We start from the raw sequence: 21006 nt of genomic DNA, 5'->3' as shown, positions 1-21006 counted from the left end.
ATTATTATATTATAATATATTATATATATTATAATAGGTTATCCAGTGAGCCATATAAGCAATAGTCATATAGGCAATCATATAAGTACATTAAAAACTCTAAAAATTTGAAATGGATATATTTGTTTGCTTCACCCCTTTATTTTCTAAGGTGGCACATCTGACTTCAATTTCCAAAGAGGACATTTGAAAATAACCCCAGAATAACATTTATTTAGTTTCATCATACATCAGTGCACTAGAGAATTCAAAAGCAACATATAAGTTTACTCACTCCCTTTATTGTTTGAGCACAATAGCAACAAAAACATGGACATTTGATGCACTATTTCACAGCTTACTGATTTGATAAAAAGCTGGAAAATAACAATTTTACACGCTCACCATTTATCTGACATGATAGTCAGTAGTGACATTGTCATACAACTATTGTACACGCTTTGATTCATTAAAAAAAAGTTATAAATCGCAGTACAAATGTGATCACACATTAGCTAATTGAAGAACAAGCAATTTTTAAATAATATTGGCTAGTTTACTAGATCAAGACAAATCCCCATTTCATATGTCTATGATGGCTTCCAGTAAATGAAGATTAACAAGAACCAAGTTTCTCTCTCCAGATGATGGTATATTTATTTAATTTGCAATCACCAAGATAATGGTCTACTAAACTACGATCTTAAAAATAACCAACAGGTCTCTGAACCCGTTAAGTCAACCCATCTACACAGCTCCTACCAATTTGAGTCTATGTGTCTTTTCTTCCAATCAAAGTGAATAAAGAATCTGTTCAAGACAAGCCCTATAAAACCTGTGGTGCTTCCACCTGTATAAATGTATAGCAGCTATATTAACGGCAAAATAAAGCCAAGTTATCCAGTTGATCAAATAGCATTTACTGCAAATGATGCAAGCTTGTGAAAAGTGTGGACTTCATTTCCCAGAATTCCCCAGCCAGCCATGCATTCTGGAAACTGAAGTACACACATTTAACATTGCCAAAGTTGAGAAGCATTGCAATAGGATGATGATCTGAGGGGCACAGTATGAGTTATTTATTCTAGTTCTAACTCAAGCATAAAATAAATCACATGCCAAATAAGATCAAAATTGGGGTAAGAAAAAAAATTACACCGATACTACAGAAACACAATGTATGTAGATCCTAATCATGCCTCTTCCAGGCATCCTGCGCCCCTCACCCCCCCCCCCTCCCCAAAAAAGAGCAAAACAAACTTTAATTAGGGAGTTTATAATGGCAGAATATTCAGGGAGTCAAAAATAAATACAGCAGCTGCCATTGCATGACTGAAATCCCACCTCCTTAACCCAGCACAGATAAAAAGGGGGTCGGACTTTGTTTTCATGGGTAGCAAAGCAGCTGCCATCTTGACTTTTTAACTGATATTCTACCCCCTCCCATACTTTGCTACAGGAAGGTTTAAATTAAGCCCTCTTGAGAGACTAGCTATGAAAGTACTTAATCAAGCCCGCCTTTTTCCAATGCTATGTGTTCTGTAACCCAGAGGCTGCCTTCACACATAAAGCTAAGGCAATTTTTTTTTAAATGACACTTTATTGAACAAGTTGTACTGTCTGGTTTATACATCGTGTTAAATCCTAAGCGAATTTTCATCCTTTATTATAACTGATGAACAATAAGACCTTTAAATAAAAGTAACAGAGGCTACAATGCATTGCTTTCGTTTATGTACGAGTAAATCTCAAGTCTTACTAGGCTAGAAGCCAAGCAACTAAAATGTATAACGAGAGGCCTTAAAACTATGCCAGCTCAAAGCTGAGCTTGCAGGTTTAATTGTGGCCTTTGCTCATAGCTTTCAGCGTAAGGATATTCTCCCTTAAAATATCATTTTCTTTTAGGGATTATCGAAACAATGTCCAGAACCTAGCACAGGCCCTGTTCATTTAGTCCTCAATTTTTGTAGCCTTCAAGGAATGGGGAAGCCTGGCTGAGCCAGGCCACAACTCATATTTTGTAAACCCCCCTTACGAATAGAACATGGAAATCATAGAAGACATTTTTCAAACCAGAAATGAACCTTCCTTAACTTTTCTGCCAGATACTATGATTTAATGTTGAACATGTGGAAAGAATGCGTGGATAACGTCAGACATCTAGGCCTTGTCATTATACTTGTTGTGTTTCCATTCTATGTGTAACAGGGATCTGGCCTGCTGCACATCTAGAATAAAAACACAACAATGTGCAAAGAGGGAAAAAAATGCTTTCTCTCTATGCCCAGCTCCTGCAAAAGAGCGCATCTACAGCAGAAAGAGAAAAAAAACCAACATGGAAAAGAAAAGACGGCAAAGCAGCACCTGACAAACGGCTATTTCTTCGGTAACTGCCATCATTCACCCTGAGTAAATTCCTATGTATTCACACAGACCAGACCAATGGCTAACAGCTACAGCATTTGTGATTAAAAAGGCAGATCCAGCTACCCCACTACGACTCTTTGGTGATGACTTAGGACATTAAGCAATGCCTTGCAAGATGAGAGATTTCTGTTCATCAGCCAAGAGGGGAAAATGGAATGGCAAATGCTATTTTCCCACAAGGAATTTCTTGGAAGAAATTCCTCGGGCCTTTTTTTCTTAACAAGTTTTCTAACCACACAATTTTGGGCTGACTTTGAGAAAAATCAGATTATGTATTACTAAACCACTGTCCCAACAGCTGCATACAAACTTTCTTTGGAAACAGACATATTAAGACATACACATATGAAAACACTCTGCACTGATTCATGTTTATATTTCAAAGCGTCTCAGTAGCAAAAATGTACTCTTAAGAAATGTTAAGGCCATTCTACTTTTGTTGACCATAGCTTTCTTTTTAAAAAAAAAATACAGTGGTCTTTTTCACAATTGGACAAAAACAAACCGTACATTAATTCCTTCCCAGATGTTCACAGTTCACAGAATATTTTTGATTTGTTTTGGTTTTTTGCTACACTGTTCATTCTTGAAACAATAGCAACAAAGAAAAATCTTCAAGCAGGGATAATGAAATGTGGGCCACTGCACATGCTGAACAACATCTCCCAATATCCTTTGCTACTGGCCCAAAAGTTGGAGCTTCCTGGAAGTTCTGGTTCCCCACTCCTGATCTAAGCTACGCTATATTAAATCGTGCAAATAGGAATTTATATATGAGAGAAGTTGGGTAGTTGGGTATTCTTCCTTTCCTTTTGCAAGAGCCCTTTACGCAATGAAACATATATTGCCATATTATGATTATACATTTGGAAGTTTCTTCTGTTCGGTTCACCACTTTATTATGCCAGGATGAAGTTTGTCATGAACTGCAAAAGAGATGAATTCATTTCTTTTTACAAGGAGCTGCTGGAAGCTGTGATTGTCAACCGTTTTCCAATATAAATCCTGAAACACAAAAACAACCAGTAAGAGTTCTGCAGTTGCATTTTCAATCTCACCTCTTTTCTTGTGAATGTAAGTCAGTTATAGACACAAATCACTCAAAAATGGACTACATCAGTGTTTTTTTTCAATTTTGGTAGCTTTAAGATGTGTGGACTTCAACTATCAGAATTGCCCAGCCAGCATTCCCAGATTCTAGATGTCATTTTCAAATGTAATTGTTCAAAAATTTTCTTGACTTACATTAGAAGCATAATATAAAAATCCATATCAGTCCAGGTGATACTAAACGTAGTCCTTAACTTATGACTGATCGCTTAGTGATCATTCGAAGGTCTGATAGATCCCTCCAAAAGGTACATATGACTCGGTTTGGAAGTTCTGATGGCTGCAGTCAGTCACATGATTCTATTTTGGATGCTTGGCTCCCGGCCTGCATTTACAGCCGTTTGCAGTGCCTAGTGGTCACATCCCTGCAATGCATGGTTTTTGGCAGAAACCACCATTTCTTTCAGTTTCCAGCAAAAAATGTCCCTTCGGTACAATGGGTTTGCTTAATGACTGCTACAACCATTGCATTTGTTAGCAATTGTGATGTCCATTTAATAACCGCAGCAAAAAAAGATCATAAAATTAGGCATGGTCACATGGTGACACGCTCAGCGACCAGCATGACTTACAACTATAATTCCAGGTGCAATTATAGTTGTATGTCGAGGATTACCTGTATTGAAACATGTTTTCCACTGATTTCACATTCATTTCTATAATCTACCTATCACAGGCTCATTCCATAAACCTGTAGTTTAATTATGAACAAATTAGACTGTTTCATAAACCTGCAAATTTATGAGTAACAACAACTTTTGGCCTGTTTGCAAAACTGCAACAGTGTACAAACATAACAAAAAAAACCCCCAATGATTGGTCTTATAAACAAGAGCAGGCATACTTGTGAAGTTGTACAATGCAGAAAATGATGCGATTAAGATCTGAGAGGAATCACTAGGAAGACTCTTAGTGGATTCTCACCACACTTGAAGCTATAATGTAGTTAGGGTTTTAGGATTTAAGACTACGTATGCAAAGTAGGGTATGGATTAGCTGCTAGCTAAATATTTTCTGCACATTAACATTTATAAAAGCAGGGTGTTTTTATAAAATACCTTTTAAAAAAGCAGAAGGCAATATGCTGCAAAATTATAAGACCAATATGTGGTCTTCTCAGAAGCAGGCATCTGATGCCATTCAGATGTTGAGTACAATTCCCAGCATCCTTCATCATTAACTTGGTTTCCTGTGGATGCTTGAAGTTGCATTTCAGCAACATCTGGACTACCATCAATGGCCTAAATTGAATTCCCCTCTTTTGGTAAATTTCTGTAAATTTACCAAAATTCTCATTCTGTAAATTACGAAATTTTAGTCACTTAGCTCCCAAATGACATCTTGGCATTTGTGAACCCAGCCTCAAGCTTTCCAGGGTTGTGAGCAGCAGCTTTGTCAATCCTACCTGGAACGGTGAGGGAGTGAACACCACACCTTTTGCATCTAAGGAACGTGTTGTGCTAGTGAGCAGTGGTCTCTCCCTCTCTCTTGATAGTACTATGAGGAGTCCAGAAGATCTTATTGATGCAGCCCACTAGATTTCTGGCTGTCAGAATAGATGATCTAAATGAATCCTTACCCTAGTCCAATGGCAAGCAGATGGGAGAGCAACAGAGATGGCAAGAAAATCTTCAAGAATTCTGCAGAAAATATGCCTCCCTTCTTCATGACACTTGTGTTTCTCATGCTGAGTGTACCTGCGCGCTTAGGGTGTTTAAAGAGAAATTCCCTGGTTTATGAGAAGACAAAAACATTTTTTATCCATAATTGTTTGTGATCCCATTTATATATTTATAATAATGGAAATAAACAAATCTGCATCGTTCATTATCAAGATCACTCACTTGGGGGGAATATTCTCAGGCCTACTCGACCAGTCCCACATCCAATCTGAATTTTTCTTCAGAAGCCGTTCAACTTCTTTCCTTCTTTCCAGAACATCTTCTTCAGACTAAAAGGAAGATAGGAACAATCAAGTGACCTGGGTCCATTTTCAGAATAGAGGTAAGGAAGTGGACAAGGATCCACGGTAGGAAACCTCACTGTACCATTTGGCTGCTCCTTAAAGGCATTCTGGCTTTTCCTGAATTTTCATAGTAGTAATACAAGTCCAAGTACACAGGTTGAATGAAAGAGATATTAAAGAGGCACAAAGTCTCAGAAGAGATGGAGCTTGAGAAGCTGCAAATAGATAATGAGAGCGCCACATGGATTCATCCGTCCATCCATCCACCCATATCTATCTTTCTATATCATCTGTCTATATTCTATCATCTATCATCTATCTATCTATCTATTATTTATCATCTATTATCTATATTTCTATCATCTATCTCTCATCTATCTATCTACCTTTCAATCATCTAGCTTTCTCTGATCTCTCTATTTCTCTACTTTCCTTAACTGCCCATTTCACTCAGAGAGGAGCTCTGGGCAGTACAGAGACCCACTCTATTACTGCCACTCATCCATACAATGAGCTCACATTTTCTGTTAAATCATCAGGAATTTTTAAGCCAGCTTTCACAATCTGACAGTACTCTATTGCTCTATAATATTCAAATCAAGCCAAGTTAACTCAACCAAGTCTGAGATTGGATGAAGCTGGATCTCAGACTGAATAAGATAAACTATTCTCACAACTGAGAAATAGCAAAATCCTGACAAAGCCACCTCACAAATGGAAAGGTTTTTCCAGCATGAAAGATTCCTTGTTAAAGAGGATCAACTGGCTTCCCACAAGCTATCTAACCAGATCTCTGATAGCAACAGAAATACTGCAGAGAAGCTCAAGGCAAACTATGGAAAGCAAATTTTACTTAGCCAGAGTTACATGCTTGGAACAAATAAAGCTCCAGCAGCTGCATTTTCCTTCAAGTAGCATTAGTGTGTAGATAGTTTCCAATATGACTGTATCATTCATGCAGTGATTTTCCAAACCATGTGCCAAAACTGAAATGGGTCTGCTAAAAAACTACAAAGCACATTTCCCAGCTATAAATGAGACTCTGCGGAAAATACAATCTCCCAGGAAGAAGGGATTTTCTTCTCTTAAAGAAAAATACTACACATACAAAAAGAAATCAATTTTTATTTGAGTGTCTTTGTAAGCAGATAGACTTTACCTGAGAACTATTCTTTTCTCCGCTGGCACGACTCTCCACTTCTGCAGTTCTGTGAACATCCTGAGGTGTCTGGGAACGTGGTGGGCTTTGGGGAGGAAAAGTGAGAATAACCAACCAAGAACAAGACTTACTGATTCATGTTTTATCAGGACCACGGAAAGATAACTTCAAGTCCCAATAAAGTCTACAAGGCTACTTAAGATCTTGCAGTCTAGCTTGCCTTTTTATTGTGATAAGAACAGAACTAGGAATGAGTATGTTAAGCATTCTGGAGCACCTTGGTAAAAGAGACATTTTTTTTTAAAAGGGACATCTTCCCAAGATAAAGATGGAACCAGCAGTTCTGGTTTTGTGAAAAAGCAGTAGCTTCTTCCCAAAATTTTTAGTGGGTTCAACCTATCTAAAGGGAGTCTGAGTGAGCAAATGCCACAAGTGGTTTAGTACTTGCTTATTTCTTTCATAAACAAAGTCATCCAAAATGCAAAATGAATAAATAAATTACTATTTAATTGTTCCTGGAATCCCTCGTAGTGTCACTTGAGAGTAGGCAGCTCCTAATGTCATCAGCACTAGTAACTACATAGAAAAGGCTTAAACTTTCCCTTCACAATTATCAGCCCCATTACAAAATAATCCTGTTTTGACTTTAAATGCATTTTACTGGTAATTTACATGTAACTTTAATATATAAAAAGGCACTTCTGTTAAATTTAGTCTGGTCCAGTTCTCTAATCCTGAATATCTCAATCTTTTCGTGGCTGTGTTTGCAAAACATACTGAACCACAAACTAGCTAATCACCTTTAAACTTAACGCACTGTAGAAATTCAATCCTTGTGGTTATTTTACGGTTCCAGGTGTTGAGCAATTCCATAGCACTTACACCATAGTTCAATTAACCATGGATAAGTATCTTGCCCAATGGCAGATAAGTGGTCAGGTACATCACCACTACTGTTTATAGTGGTTGTGTGATTAAAACTATGCTTTTACTCACAAGCTTTGGAATGCAAAGAGTTGTTTATCTAGGCTTCCTCTTTTTCTTAATTTATTTAAAGTATTTTTATGTGGCTAGAAAGGCATCCAAAGCAACTCATGACTGACTGAAGACTGACTGTCTTCAGGAATACACTTTAAAAGATACTCCAGAGAAAGGAAGTAGAAATGCAATCTAAGTTTAAGGAACGCAGCACCAGTATTCTTACCACAATCAACTGTGATTTTTTTTATAAAAAAAAATACAATAGCCTGGAGCAGTGTTTCTAAACCTCAACAACTTTAAGACGTGTGGACTTCAACTTCCAGAATTTCTCAGCCACCATGTTTGAAGTTCACATATCTTAAAATTGCTGAGGTTGCGAACCATTGGTCTAGGGAAATGTAGCTGGCTAGGTGTCAGTTAGAATAAAGTCCATCATTAAACATTTCAAAGACTACACCTTTAGCCAATGGTATAATGCTATTTCCCATCTTCCACCTTATTCTTTAAGTATTTAGGATCCTTCCACAATTGCAATCTCTCTAACCTTTCAATCATTCACCAAGCAACATGCAATGGATTGCAATCATTTTTACTTCTACTGAATCTTAAAACACAGAAAATATTGTAAGCCAATCAGACTCCATCTCCTCCCATCCGGTGGACCGGTGAAAGACTATAAAGAATATAGTCCATCAATATCCATTCTTCCAGCTACAGTTCCATTATCCTCATTCCTGATGATGGGAGCACAGGTAGTCCTCATTTAGCAACCAAAGTTGGTACCAGCAATTCAGTCATTAAGTGAAGCAGTCACCAACATGACTGTGCTTATGATCTTACTTCAATTTTATTTTGTTTTGCAGACCTGCAAAGGTCATAAATGTGAGGATTGGCCACAAAGTTTCATCATCGTCATAACTGAATGGTGGCCGTACAAGGTAGTCGCTACATGAGAACAACCTGTAACAAAAAAAATCCCCATAGCAGTCTCCATACAAAACAAACATAAAATTGCAAAGACACCCATCCTGTCAGCATTTCTAACTAGATGCATTTCTATGCGTATGCCAAATAAATTTGCAAAAAATATCAGAAAAGTGGCTATGATGGAGGTATAAAGGAGTATAAAGAAAAATACGGGAAACCTCCAAAGGCTTCTTAACCATTGTACCACCGTTCCTCTGTCATGGATAACATTCCCTAGCAGTTGTGAAGGCAAAATGAAAGCATAGGGAGAAGTTTTGCAACTTGGTATTTTTCCCGATAAGCGTGGCCATAGTGCAGAACAGGGGTCTCCAACCTTGGCAACTTTAAGACTTGTGGACTTCAACTCCCAGAATTCCTCAGCCTGCTTTGCTTTGCTGACAAATTCTGGAAGTTGAAGTCCACAAGTTGCCAAGGTTGTAGACCCCTGGTGCAGAGGTCTTCAAACTTGGCAGCTTTAAGACTTGTGGAGTTCAAGTCCCAGAATTTTCCAGCCAGCTATGCTATGGGCTGGATTGGGATGGAGGCAGATTAGTTCTAACCAATTTGTACAGGAAGACAGAACTTCTAGGGACATGAGACTGAACCTCTTTGATGGGGATAGAGACGAGAATAAAAACTGGTCGGAGCTCAGGAAATTGAGCAAGACTCAAATTCCTATGAACGCTCACAAGGCCACCAAAGATACAAAAATTCAAAGCACAGATTTCCCCAAAAGCAGCTTTCTTCAGATTTTTTTTTTCCAAAAACCAACAACAGCATACAGCCCTAATCTAACTATTTGCTTAGTTTCACAGTGAAAGATCACTTAGTTCTCCCAAGCCATGCCTCTTGTTAGCTTTGGAATGTCTCACTTAATAGACAATTCCAGTTTTCTTTAAAAAAAAAAAGATGACCTTAAAAAAGAAAAAAGAATGGATCACACCATGTGGGCAAGATGACCTGGCTTCCAATCAGGAGAAAGGCCATCAGCTGCAAGGCCAGGGACAATTGCATCACCCCGATCAGACTTGTAATATAACTATTTAGAACACTTTCACCCAGACAAATCAAAACAAAACAAAACATATGTCAGCCTTGCTTAAATTAGGTCCCACTGCTTTCAAGAATCTAAAGAGGCCAAGCGTAATGCCAGACCATGCATTCACTTCCCCAACCTGGTACCTTTCCATTTTTTTAGACTACAACTCCCATTATCCTTGATAATACACATGGAGAAGCATTGCCTTTGGCTGATAAGAACACAATTGCAATATCTGAAGGCCAGCCAGAAGATGAAGATAGTCCTCAACTTACAACAGTTCATTTAGTGACCGTTTAAAGTTACAATGGCACTGAAAAAAGTGACTTTTTTAAAAGTGACTTTAAGTGTTTTTTACACTTATGACAACATCCCTACGGTCACATGACCAAAATTCAGCCACTTGGCAACTGACTCATATTTATGATGTTTGCAGTGTCCTGGGGTCATGTGACCACCATCTGCAACCTTCTGACATGCAAAGTCAATCGGGAAGCCAGATTCACTTAACAACCGTGTTACTAACTTAACAGCAGCACTGATTCACTTAACAGTGGCAAGAAAGGTCGTAAAATGGGGCAAACCTTATTTAACAAGTTTCTCCCTTAGCGGCCGAAATGTTGGGCTCAACTGTGGTTGTAAGTCAAGGACTACCTGTACCTTCAGCTGAAATAAAGAGGAAATGCATTGTGAGCAGCCTGTGCTGTGTCAGTCTGTGTCAGAGTACCTGTCGCAGTGAGAGCTCTCTCGCGAGCTACTTCTTCCAGACTCGTGCTGGGCATCTAGAAGGATTTTCTCCATGTCACCATTATAAATAGAAACTGAAGCAGGAACTTGTTCCTGGCTGGCCGGCTGGCTACTGTTACCGTTCCCATTGCTGCTAAAGTGCAGTTCTACCCAGGAACCTGCTTGGTAAACATTGAGAAAGAACAAAAACCACAAGGATTTATTAGGAAACCAAGCACTTTCGTTTGTTGACATTCTACTTCAAGTCCGACTTCACGGTCTCCTTTGCTTGCATTTTTAGGAGGTACAAAGAATACCCAGCTTATTGCCTGTTAATAATAAAACTCTGTTGCAATGGTAATGATGTTTGGTATCCCCTTCCTCCCCCCAGCAGCACAGAAGTATTTTATATCTATCTCGTGCGTGCTGTATTGCTGAGAACAAAAGCTGTGCTTCTATATTTACTATACAAGCACTCTAATGGCTATATGGTATAAAAGGATTTTTTTTAAAGATTTTTTAACCTGCCTTTATTACTTTTATAAATAACTTGAAGGGGGGGGTGAACATATCTAATGCTCTTTCCTCTATTTTCCCCACAACAGAAACCCAATGAGGCAAGTTGGGTTGAGAGGGACTGACTGGCCCAAGGTCACTCATGTGGGGTTAGGTCTCCTGGTTTCTAGCCTGGTGCCTTGATCAGTAGACCAAACTATCATTCTGCAAAATAAACAGGTGCTCATATTAAGGTACAGCAAGCTGATTTTCCAAGATGCGACCATTCTCATTTTTAATCTTTTTAAGTTTACTTAAAATGCTTATGCGTTTTAAAAAAGCATGATGCAGTCCACAAATAAAAAAGCTGTAACCATAACAGACTGATATCAATTATTATCGTGAGCAGTAATTTGCTATACCACTAATAGAAAAATCTGTATGGAACAGATCAGTCTTTAGTTGCTGGAAAGGTAACAAACTGGAATCCACATGATTTAAATGACAATAAGCTAACTTTAAGATAAGTGGAGTGAAATCATGCTGGAAAATGGGCTTTATGGAACTATACTGAAATGACATAAGAGAACCAAACTATCCAAAAACATTCTTACATCCAAACATTTGTCTTCCTTATTTTTTGATGGACAGCTTTATGTCCCAAGTATATATTTTACAGTTCTGTTCATTGGCCTATTTCTATGGATTGCAATTCTCAGGATGCTCAAGAACAGAAGATGAAAACAGGAAGTCAAATAGACAGAAAGAAAGGGGAGACAATCTGCTGACAGGAAATAAACAGCATGGAGCATCTTTGTTACCAGATCTTAAGATACAGATTGCATTCACACAACATATCCCATTTAATTTACTGCAGAACGTTACCCAAAGAAATTCCTCCCTAGGCCAGCCTGAAAAATAAACAGTCTAAGCCTTGTGAAATATTCCCTCACAAAACTAAACTGACATTATAAAAAGCTACAGTAGCTCTTGCTCACAAGGCTTAGGCAAATAAAAGCTCTCCAGAACTTTGATCTGAATGTGGCAGGCTGCAAATTAACAGACAATGCTTTTCACTGGCATAATTTCATTTTAAGAAAAGCCACAGCCGCTGAATTACTCTTCCAGCCTATTTTTGGAGTCTTAGGAGGAATTAGGTAACAAAACTGCAAGAGAGGAGAATGGAAGTCAAGTGTATCTATCCAGTTAACTTGGAATAAGGAAATTGGAAAAGAGGATAATATATGCTCTTTATATAAGAGCATTCGTTAAAAAAGAGACCATCCTTAAAAGCCAGATTCGTGCCTTATCTACTCTGTACACACACAAAAAAACAAGGCTAAAAAGTAAAATAGACTTTTTTATTGGCCAAGTGTGACTGGACACACAAGGAATTTGTCTTGGTGCATATGCTTTCAGCATACATAAAAGAAAAGATACCTTCATCAAGAATCATAAGGTACAACACTTAATAATAATCATAGGGTACAAATAAGCAATCAGGAAAAAATATCAATATAAATCGTAAGGATACAAGAGATGAAGTATCCTTCCTGTGGAATATACATCAACCTCTCAAGACATCGTACCTGCCTATTCAAAAGTTCCAACCAAATCAATTAGAATGATTCCCAAGGAAGTATTTGTATCAAGTAACAGTAAGCAACACCAAATGTTTGGAAAGCTCAAGGAAACGTTTACTGAACTTCTCTCAAGTTGGACAAAATACTGATACTTTCCTTCATGAACAATGGCAATAAAACATGAAAATAATAATTCTGTGCTCACTTTTCCTTTGGCACATTATGTGACCAAACCCCAGGAAAAGATAACCTCTAACATTTGATTATTTGATTACAAACATAATCTAAAAATGGGGAAAAGTCCCTTTTACCTTGCAATCTAGTTCCAAGTTTTTCTACATGGGGCTATAAATCGCATGATGTCAGCTCTGAACCAGCACCATGTGTCAATAATTTCCAAGGCCAATTATTTACAACCATAAAAGCTATTAGTAAAGGGCTGAGTCACATAGGCAAGGATACTATAGCACACAGCCACAGCTACCAAGTTACAACCACAGATCTGCCTTTTCTCCCCTTCCAATAAACACGGGCTATTTTAAAACCATCCTCCCTTGTTGGTTCTGAGCCAGCCAAAGTAAAAACCAACTCAATGGCAAGAAAAAGTCTAAAGTAGACAAAAATCTATAGAGTTTGATAGCCCTAAGAAACAGAGGAAACCCTGAATGACATAAAAGTAACTCCAGGCCATTCAGTATTTCCTCATCCTTTATTTCTCCTGCCCTCCAGAAATAATTCTAGGGAACTTTTAATTACAGGTAGTCCTCGACTTAAGACCACAACTGAGCCCAAAATTTCTGCTGCCAAGTGAGACATTTGTTAACTGAGTTTTGCCCTGTTTTATGACTTTTCTTGCCCTGTTTGTTAACTCAATCGCTGCAGTTGTTATATTAGTGCCATGTTCGTTAAGTGAATCTGGTTTCCCCCATTGACTTTGCTTGCCAAAAGGTTGCAAAAGAGGGAAAGCGCATGATCCATGGCCACAGTCCTAAATACGAGTCAGTTGTCCAAGCATCCAAATCTAAATCATGTGAACCATGGGGAAGCTGCAACAGGCCTAAGTGTGAAAAACAATTGCAAGTCCCCTTTTCCAGTGCCATGGGCAGTGGTGGGATTAAAATAATTTAACAACTGGTTCTCTGCCCTAAGGATTTCTTCCAACAACCAGTTCACCAACCTGCTCAGAAAGTTAACAACCGGTTCTCTCGAAGTGGTACGAACCGGCTGAATCCCACCACTGGCCATGGGTAACTTTGAACAGTCACTAAACGAGAGGTTGTAAATCGAGGATTACCTGTCCTAGAGGGAATTTTAATATTAATCCCAAACCGTGTGTGTGTGTGTGTGTGTGTGTTTAAAAACTAGGCGATCTAGGAAGTCTTGTTTCTAATCAGCCCAGGAAAGTATAACTTAAGAGGCCCCTTCTATAAAAGGCCCAGTATTTAAAGGAGTCCAAGTTTTTTCTTTTCTTATATTTTCACCGCCTGCTGTGTGTTTTAAAGGAGGGAGGGTCTCTTACCCTGCAGATTCTCTTCTTGCACCCCCGAGGGCTCGCCCGAGGCCATCGCTGGCGGGACAGAGGCGTTTCTATTTCGGGGTCTCTCCTGAGTTGCTGCCTGGGTTGTTCCTCTCCGGCTCCGACCAGCAGCGAGTGCTACCGCCGGACACGCGACGGGTTGTTTTGAAGGCTGGTTCAGCTCAAGGCTCCCGCTCGGCCGCTCGGCTCCGGGAATCTATCCCCGCCTGCTATTGTTATTGTTGTCGCTGCTGCAGGTTCTAGGGATTGTGACGTCAAAAGGGAATGGGGCACCCCGATTGGCTGGCGAAACCAATCTGCGGCACGCCCCCTCCTCCTCCTCTCCTCCCCTCCCCACTTCGCTGAAAGCCAACCAGTGGGTGGGGTGGGGGGGGCGTCTTTTAAGAGGCCGCGGAGACCAGCGCCCCGGCCGTTGCGGTGATCGGCAGGTGCTCGGATCGATTGATTGATCGCTCTACCCGAGAAGGATCGCGGTCTCTAGAAAGCAACGGGACTTTTTCCGTCCCCACCATGCATTTAAAGCCTTTCGGTTGGGGAGGGGGGTGGGTGGGAACTCAGCTGCGGGATCTAAAAAAAACGAAGAAGCGCCCGCCCGCCGTGCCGTTAAGCGTCTTCTTGCTTTCCGCCGGATTGGCTGAAGTGTATTGGCAAAGGGGCGGGATTGATGGTGGGGGGGTAGGTTAGCTGTTCTCGATTGGACGAAGGCTGAGGAATCCCGCCTCGACTCTGGTTAAACTTTAAGGTGCGTTGAGGACTTGGCGTTCCACGTCTTACTCCCGCGCTCCGCTCTTCTCGGGCGGACCCCCAGCCTGAGTTGTTTACCCGTTTTGGCTCTCAGGGAATTTTAACTCTTCGTGAGCTGAGGTTTCGCTTCCCCCTCGCGCGGGGGTTGGGGGGCGGGGAGGGCGGTGATTGACAGGCCAACCAGAGTTTGGCCTGATCCAAGATCTTTTCGCCGCGCGATTGAGCATCTAAATTTGGGGTCGGGTCTAGTATTTGCGTATCTTACGTAGAGATAGATGGCTGCGTTTCGCAGGAACCGGGCATGGCTAACCTAGTGAAGAGAAGGACCAGGGGAGACATGAGAGCAGCCCCACAGAGAGATGTGGGGGACAAGCTATTTTCCAAAGCACCCAAAGGCCAGACAAGGAATAATGGATGGAAACCTAGGAATAAGGAGAATTTTTTTCTGGCAAGTGAGGACAATCAACCAAGGGAGCAGAAGTTGCCTTCAGAAGTTGTGGGAGCTTCGTCAGTGGACTCTTTCAAGAAGAGACTGGAATGATCTGTCATAAATGGTGTAGGGTCTCCTGCTTGGGGGGATGGGGTTGGACTAGATGACCTACAAGGTCCCTTCCAACTCTTGTTATTCTGTTATGAATGGATCATATTTACAATTCTCCGCTAAACTGAGAAAATGGATAAGTGCGTTCTTGCTAGCCCCGATTTCTTTTTCGGTTACCTTTTTCCTTTCAATCATGCATTTTTTTAAGCACTGCTGCCTCTTTTAATTTCTACTTGGTAGGCAAGAGAAGTTGGATCTGCCAGAGGTCTGAACGGATTGTTTGCATAGCGTTTAGAAATCAGACCAAGGTTGCACGTTGCTCATCACCAGACTAAAAATAGGTATACTAGAAATGGGCTGCAAGCAGTAGTGGAATTCATTTTTTTTTTACTACCGATTCTATGGCCGTGGCTTGGTGGGCGTTGTGTGGCTTGGTGGGCGTAGCAGGGGAAGGATACTGCAATGTCCCCATTCCCTCCCCACTCCTGGGGGAAGGATATTGCAAAATCTCCATTCCCACCCCACTTTGGGGCCAGCCAATTTCCACTACCGGTTCTCCAGAACCTGCTGAATTTCACCCCTGGCTGCAAGTAACTACTAACAGTTACTTAAGGTCACGTCTTGACTATTGCAACACACTCTACATGGAGCTGCCCTTGAAGCGCATCCAGAAGCTCCGGTTGGTGTAAAATGCAGCAGCCCGCATGGTTTTGTGCAGACATGTTTATGTGCACATGTTTCGCCTCTCCTGTGGAAGCTGCATTGGCTGCCGATTTGCTTCTGGGTGCAATTCAAGGTGCTGGTTGTCACCTTTAAAGTTCTTCATAGCTTGGGACCAGGTTATCTGAGGGACCATCTCTTGCTGGTCACATCTACTTGACCCTTCATAGCAGGGAAGCAGGGAATGTTGTGGATCCCATCCCCAAGGGAGATACACCTGGTGGGACCCAGAAGAAGGGCCTTCTCCATGGTGGCTCCCTCTTTCTAGAACATCATTCCCCCAGAGATTAGAATGCGCCCCCCTCTAATACTCTTCCAGAAGATGCTGAAAACCTGGTTCTGCCAGCGGGCGTGGAGAACCCAGAGCAGGATGGAGCCCTTAAATGGCTTGTGTGATCTGCTGTCGCGGGGGTGGGGGGTGATTTTATTATATATTATATTAGTTTACCTTTTACCTTCCCACCAAAGGTGGTCCCTATTTTTTCTAGCATTTTTACGTGCTTTTGAAACTGCTAGGTTGGCAGAAGCTGGGACTAGTAATGGGAGCTCACCCTGTTACACAGCAGCACTAGGGATTCGAACCTCCGAACTGCCGACCTTTCAATCGACAAGCTCAGCTGTCTTAGCCCCTGAGCCACCGTGTCCCTCTAACACGTCTAACAGCGTTCCGTGCACCTTTGGCGTTGAGTCATGCCGGCCACATGACCACGGAGACGTCTTCGGACAGCGCTGGCTCTTTGGCTTTGAAATGGAGATGAGCACCGCCCCCTAGAGTCGGCAAGGACTAGCATGTATGTGCGAGGGGAACCTTTACCTTTACCTTATATTAATGTATTTGTTTCTTTTTATGAATTTTATTGTTTTAAATGTGGTTTTATATTCTGTAAGTCTCCTTGAGTCACCATGGGCGAATAGGCGGAAATATAAATTCATTCAATAAATAATAAATAAATAAACAGCTCTGTGAAGAGATAAAAAACAACTTAGATCTCAGTAATTGGCAAAATCAAAGGTCTAAAAGACATTCTGAGGATTTCCGTTTCCTGGCAGTTACAATTCTGCAAAGTTGCTAAAGTACCTAGGCTTTTCCAGGCCTTTGAAGACTTAAAATAAGAGAGTATACTTGCTCCATTTATGCTGTAGTTCATTAATCTCTTGGAAAAGCCATTCTGGATGAGATTATGTAGCATGACCAGTTCTCTACAGAACATGACAAAGTTCAGACTCTCCCAATATCTCTTCATTGTTATACAGATAGTGCACAATTTATGACCATAATAGACCCAGAGTTACAGTTTGTTAAGCAGATCACCATGAGACTGAACTCAATTTGACAACATTTTCTGTCATTAAGAAAATATTTTTTATCCAATGAGCATTTTTTTTTTGCCTGAAACTGGAACTAAACGCTGGAAATAGTCAAAAAGTACTGAACATTGCATTGTGTAACCACAGAATGTTGCAATGGCCATAAAGGTGGGCTGGTTTCCAAGTACCCAAAATGTGGTTAGATGACTGTTAGGTGTGAGTACACAGCTGTCATAACTTTGAAATCAGATCATGAATAGCTTTGGGAAATCCATCATAACTTTGAACAATTGCTAAGTGATCAGTATTAAACGGAGGAGGACCTTTGGTTCCTCCTTCAGTTTCTTCTGTTTGGGAAGAGGATGCAAAGCTGTAAGGAAGGGTCAGCAGATGCCCAAAAATGCAGTTTATCACTTAGATTTTGTTTTTCTGCAAATTTGTTGCCGTGTCCCACTCCTCCGCTGACGGCCGGGTCAGGGAAATCCGAATCAGGCGTGCCTCTGCAGCTCTGCCAAAGTCCTAGCAAAGTCCTCAGGGCAGGCAGGAGACCAGAAAGTGACTTAAGCAAGATATGTTTAGACTTTGCCTGACTCAGAGAATGCCAGAAAGCAGATCCTTTATATAGGCCATATATAAGATAATGTCCCATGATGTGACCAAAAGAGGAGCAGAAGAGAAGATTAAAAAGTTAGAGGTTATCAGCGTTAAATCTTGTGATGCGCATCCTATCAAGTCAGTCTGAATTCTTACATGCAGGTATTTTAATACAGATAATCCTCTTCTTACAACAGTTCCTTTAGTGATATTCAAAGTTACATCACTGAAAAAAGTTACTTATGACCATTTGTCACACTTAACAACCATTGCAGCATTCCCATGGTCACGTGATCATAATTTGGATGCTTGGCAACTGGTTTGTATTTATGGCGGTTGCAGTGTCCTGGGGCCCCCTTTTGTGACCCTCTGACAAGCAAAGTCAATGGGGAAGCCAGATTCACTTAACAACCGTATTAGTAACTTAACTGTGGTGATTCACTTAACAATGGTGGCAAGAAAAGTCGTAAAATGGGGCAAAATTCACTTAACACAACAAAAACGTTGGGCTAGTTGTTGTGGTTGTACGTTGAGGCCTACCAATACTGCCTAGCATGTTGGATATATATATATATATGCACATTGCTCCCAGAAGCACGAAGCTGAAGCCTGAAGATGACGAATGAGACTTCGTCGAAACGTCGCCAAGACGCTTCCAATTTTACGCGGGAGAAACCCCGAATAACCAAAGACCTACATACAAACACCCGCGAAAACCTCAGAAAACATATATGTGTGTGTGTGTGTTACGCTTTTGCTGAATTTTATGAAAATCCTTCCATGCGAAAACAAAAAATGCCACTCCTCCATGGACCACATATAAACAATCAGCTGCAGGAACAAAGCTTTCTGTCAGTCATTAGCACCGAAGAGTGAATCACAGACCCACCTTGTAGCCTTGAAGATTTCCCAATGACCTGCTTGAACCAGCTGCACAAACAACCAAGAAGGAAATTTGGCAATCTTTTTAGAACTGGTGAGGATAGCTGGAGGCTAAAATAGCCTCTTGTTTATTGCGGGGGAGATCTGCACATCACTTACAAAGTAGGGCAATGCTATTTTGATGTTAGCAACCATTCTGAATGTCAGGATGTCATGGAAGAGTAAACCAGGCTGACAATGGCAGGAATGAATGCCGCTGGTAAAAGCTATTCCGCAATATGCAAGATTGGATGTAATGGCTGGGCATGTATAAGATGGCTTGAACAAACATAAATAAAGAGCTTTGGCTGTTATCCTTTGTTGGAATTCAATAATGTTGGGGGTGGGGAGTGGTTTGAGTCTTCTCTTCACAGAGATAAAGAGATGAAGGGATCGGCCTTGATAAAGAAGCTTTGTCTTTTGCAAACTCAGCCAGAATATTTTAAATATTCAAATATACATGCTCAGAAGCCTGTTACAGGAGAGGGAGAGAGAAGTGCAATGCGCAAAGCCTGAAGCTGCTTCAAGGGACAATTTAACTCCAAATTTGATCAAAGCCACATGGCTCAGTGTTAATTAAAATCACTGTAGCATGCGGATTCTAAAGATGACAATCAGAATAGAGCTGGAAGGGACCTTGGAGGTCTTCTAGTCCAACCCCCTACTCAAGCAGGAGACCCTATACCATTTCAGGCAAGTGACCATCCAGTCTTTTCTTAAAAACCTCCAGTGATGAAGCACCCACAACCTCTGAAGGCAAACTGTTCCACTGGTTAATAGTCCTCACTGTTATGAAGTTTCTCCTTAATTCCAGGTTGTTTCTCTCCTTAATAGGTTTCCATCCATTGCTTCTTGCTCCTTTTGATGTTTTGGAAAATAAATTGACCACCTCCTCTTTGTGGCAACCTCTCAAATACTGGAATACTGCTATCCTGTCCCCCGATCTCATTTTCTCTAGACTAGCTGTACTCTGTTCCCGCAATCGTTCTTCATATGCCCCTAAAGCACAGAATGAATGTATGTCCATCAAAAGGACTAATAACCCTCAAGGGTGATTTAATGAAACGGACAAGTAAAAAAATGCTTTTTGATACAGGCGTTTTATTTGTATGCATAGACAATAAGTCTTTGATCTCAACCAGGAGTTTAGTCCAATATGAATGTTGCATTCTGATTGTATTTCTGCTCACAGGACGAGAATTTATGGTTGTAGCTTGCCAGTGTTATTGAACTGTGGTCTCAGCACGTTTTGGCTTTAGTTTGCTGATAATATAATTCAGCAACATTTGATAAGCCACCCATCCCCTTCTAAGCACAGAAGGGCTTACAGATCTATATAAGAAAGGTCAGAAAGAACCAGAGAAATAGCTTGGAAAAACTAGAAAAGGAGAGAACTACAATTTTAATTATCTAATTATTTAATTAGAACTGCAGAAAAAACAGTTGCTACCAACCTGCCTTCTATTGAGGACCTGTATACTACACAAATAAAAAAGGGCTGTGAAAATATTTACAAATCCCTCACATCCCGGACATAAACTATTTCAACTCCTACCCTCAAAATGACACTATAGAGCACTGCACACAAGAATAACTAGACACAAGAACAGTTTTTTCCCAAATGCCATCAGTCTGCTAAACCAATAATTCCCTCAACACTGTCAAACTATTTACTAAATCTGCATTACTATTAATCTTCTCATCATTCCCATCACCCATCTCCTTCCACTTATGACTGTAACTTTGTTGCTAGTATCCTTACGATTTATACTGATATTGTTTCCTGATTGCTTAATTGTAGCCTATGACTATCATTAAGTGTTGTATCATTAAGTGTCAAATTTGTACCCTGTGACTATCATTAAATGTTGTAAGTGTTGTACCTTGATGAAGGTATCTTTTCTTTTATGTACACTGAGAGCATATGAACCAAGACAAATTCCTTGTGTGTCCAAACATACATGGCCAATAAAAAAAATTCTATTCTATTCTATTAAATGAAGAAATAACAACTCCTTTGCCGGCAACTATCACTGAAGTATTGTTGACATTGTTATATATGGTGTATGTAATGAAATGGTACATACATATTAGCATTAGCTTGTGTGTGTGTAAATGATACATGTAGTCTTTGCTGTAAACCATTTAGTGACTGAAGTTACAACTGCACTCAGAAAAAGTGATTTATGACCGGTTTTCACACATACGGC

The 21006-nt window shown here is 40.4% G+C and overlaps 1 protein-coding gene across 1 annotated transcript; it reads right to left on the bottom strand.

The window, feature by feature from the left end:
- Positions 1–261: 261 nt before the first annotated feature.
- Positions 262–14360, bottom strand: BNIP3 (BCL2 interacting protein 3). The gene is made up of 6 exons (XM_058188425.1): positions 13951–14360; positions 10355–10532; positions 6642–6726; positions 5361–5467; positions 5096–5245; positions 262–3411 (listed from the first exon to the last, which is right to left on the bottom strand). The coding sequence occupies exons 1-6, from the start codon at positions 13994–13996 to the stop codon at positions 3360–3362; spliced, it is 618 nt and encodes a 205-aa protein (XP_058044408.1). The 5' UTR covers positions 13997–14360; the 3' UTR covers positions 262–3359.
- Between the last annotated feature and the right edge of the window lie 6646 nt (positions 14361–21006).

Source organism: Ahaetulla prasina, chromosome 6 (assembly GCF_028640845.1).
Source record: "Ahaetulla prasina isolate Xishuangbanna chromosome 6, ASM2864084v1, whole genome shotgun sequence".
NCBI lineage: Eukaryota > Metazoa > Chordata > Lepidosauria > Squamata > Colubridae > Ahaetulla > Ahaetulla prasina.
Note: the sequence above shows the minus strand (reverse complement) of the source record. Positions and strands in the feature narration are given on the sequence as shown.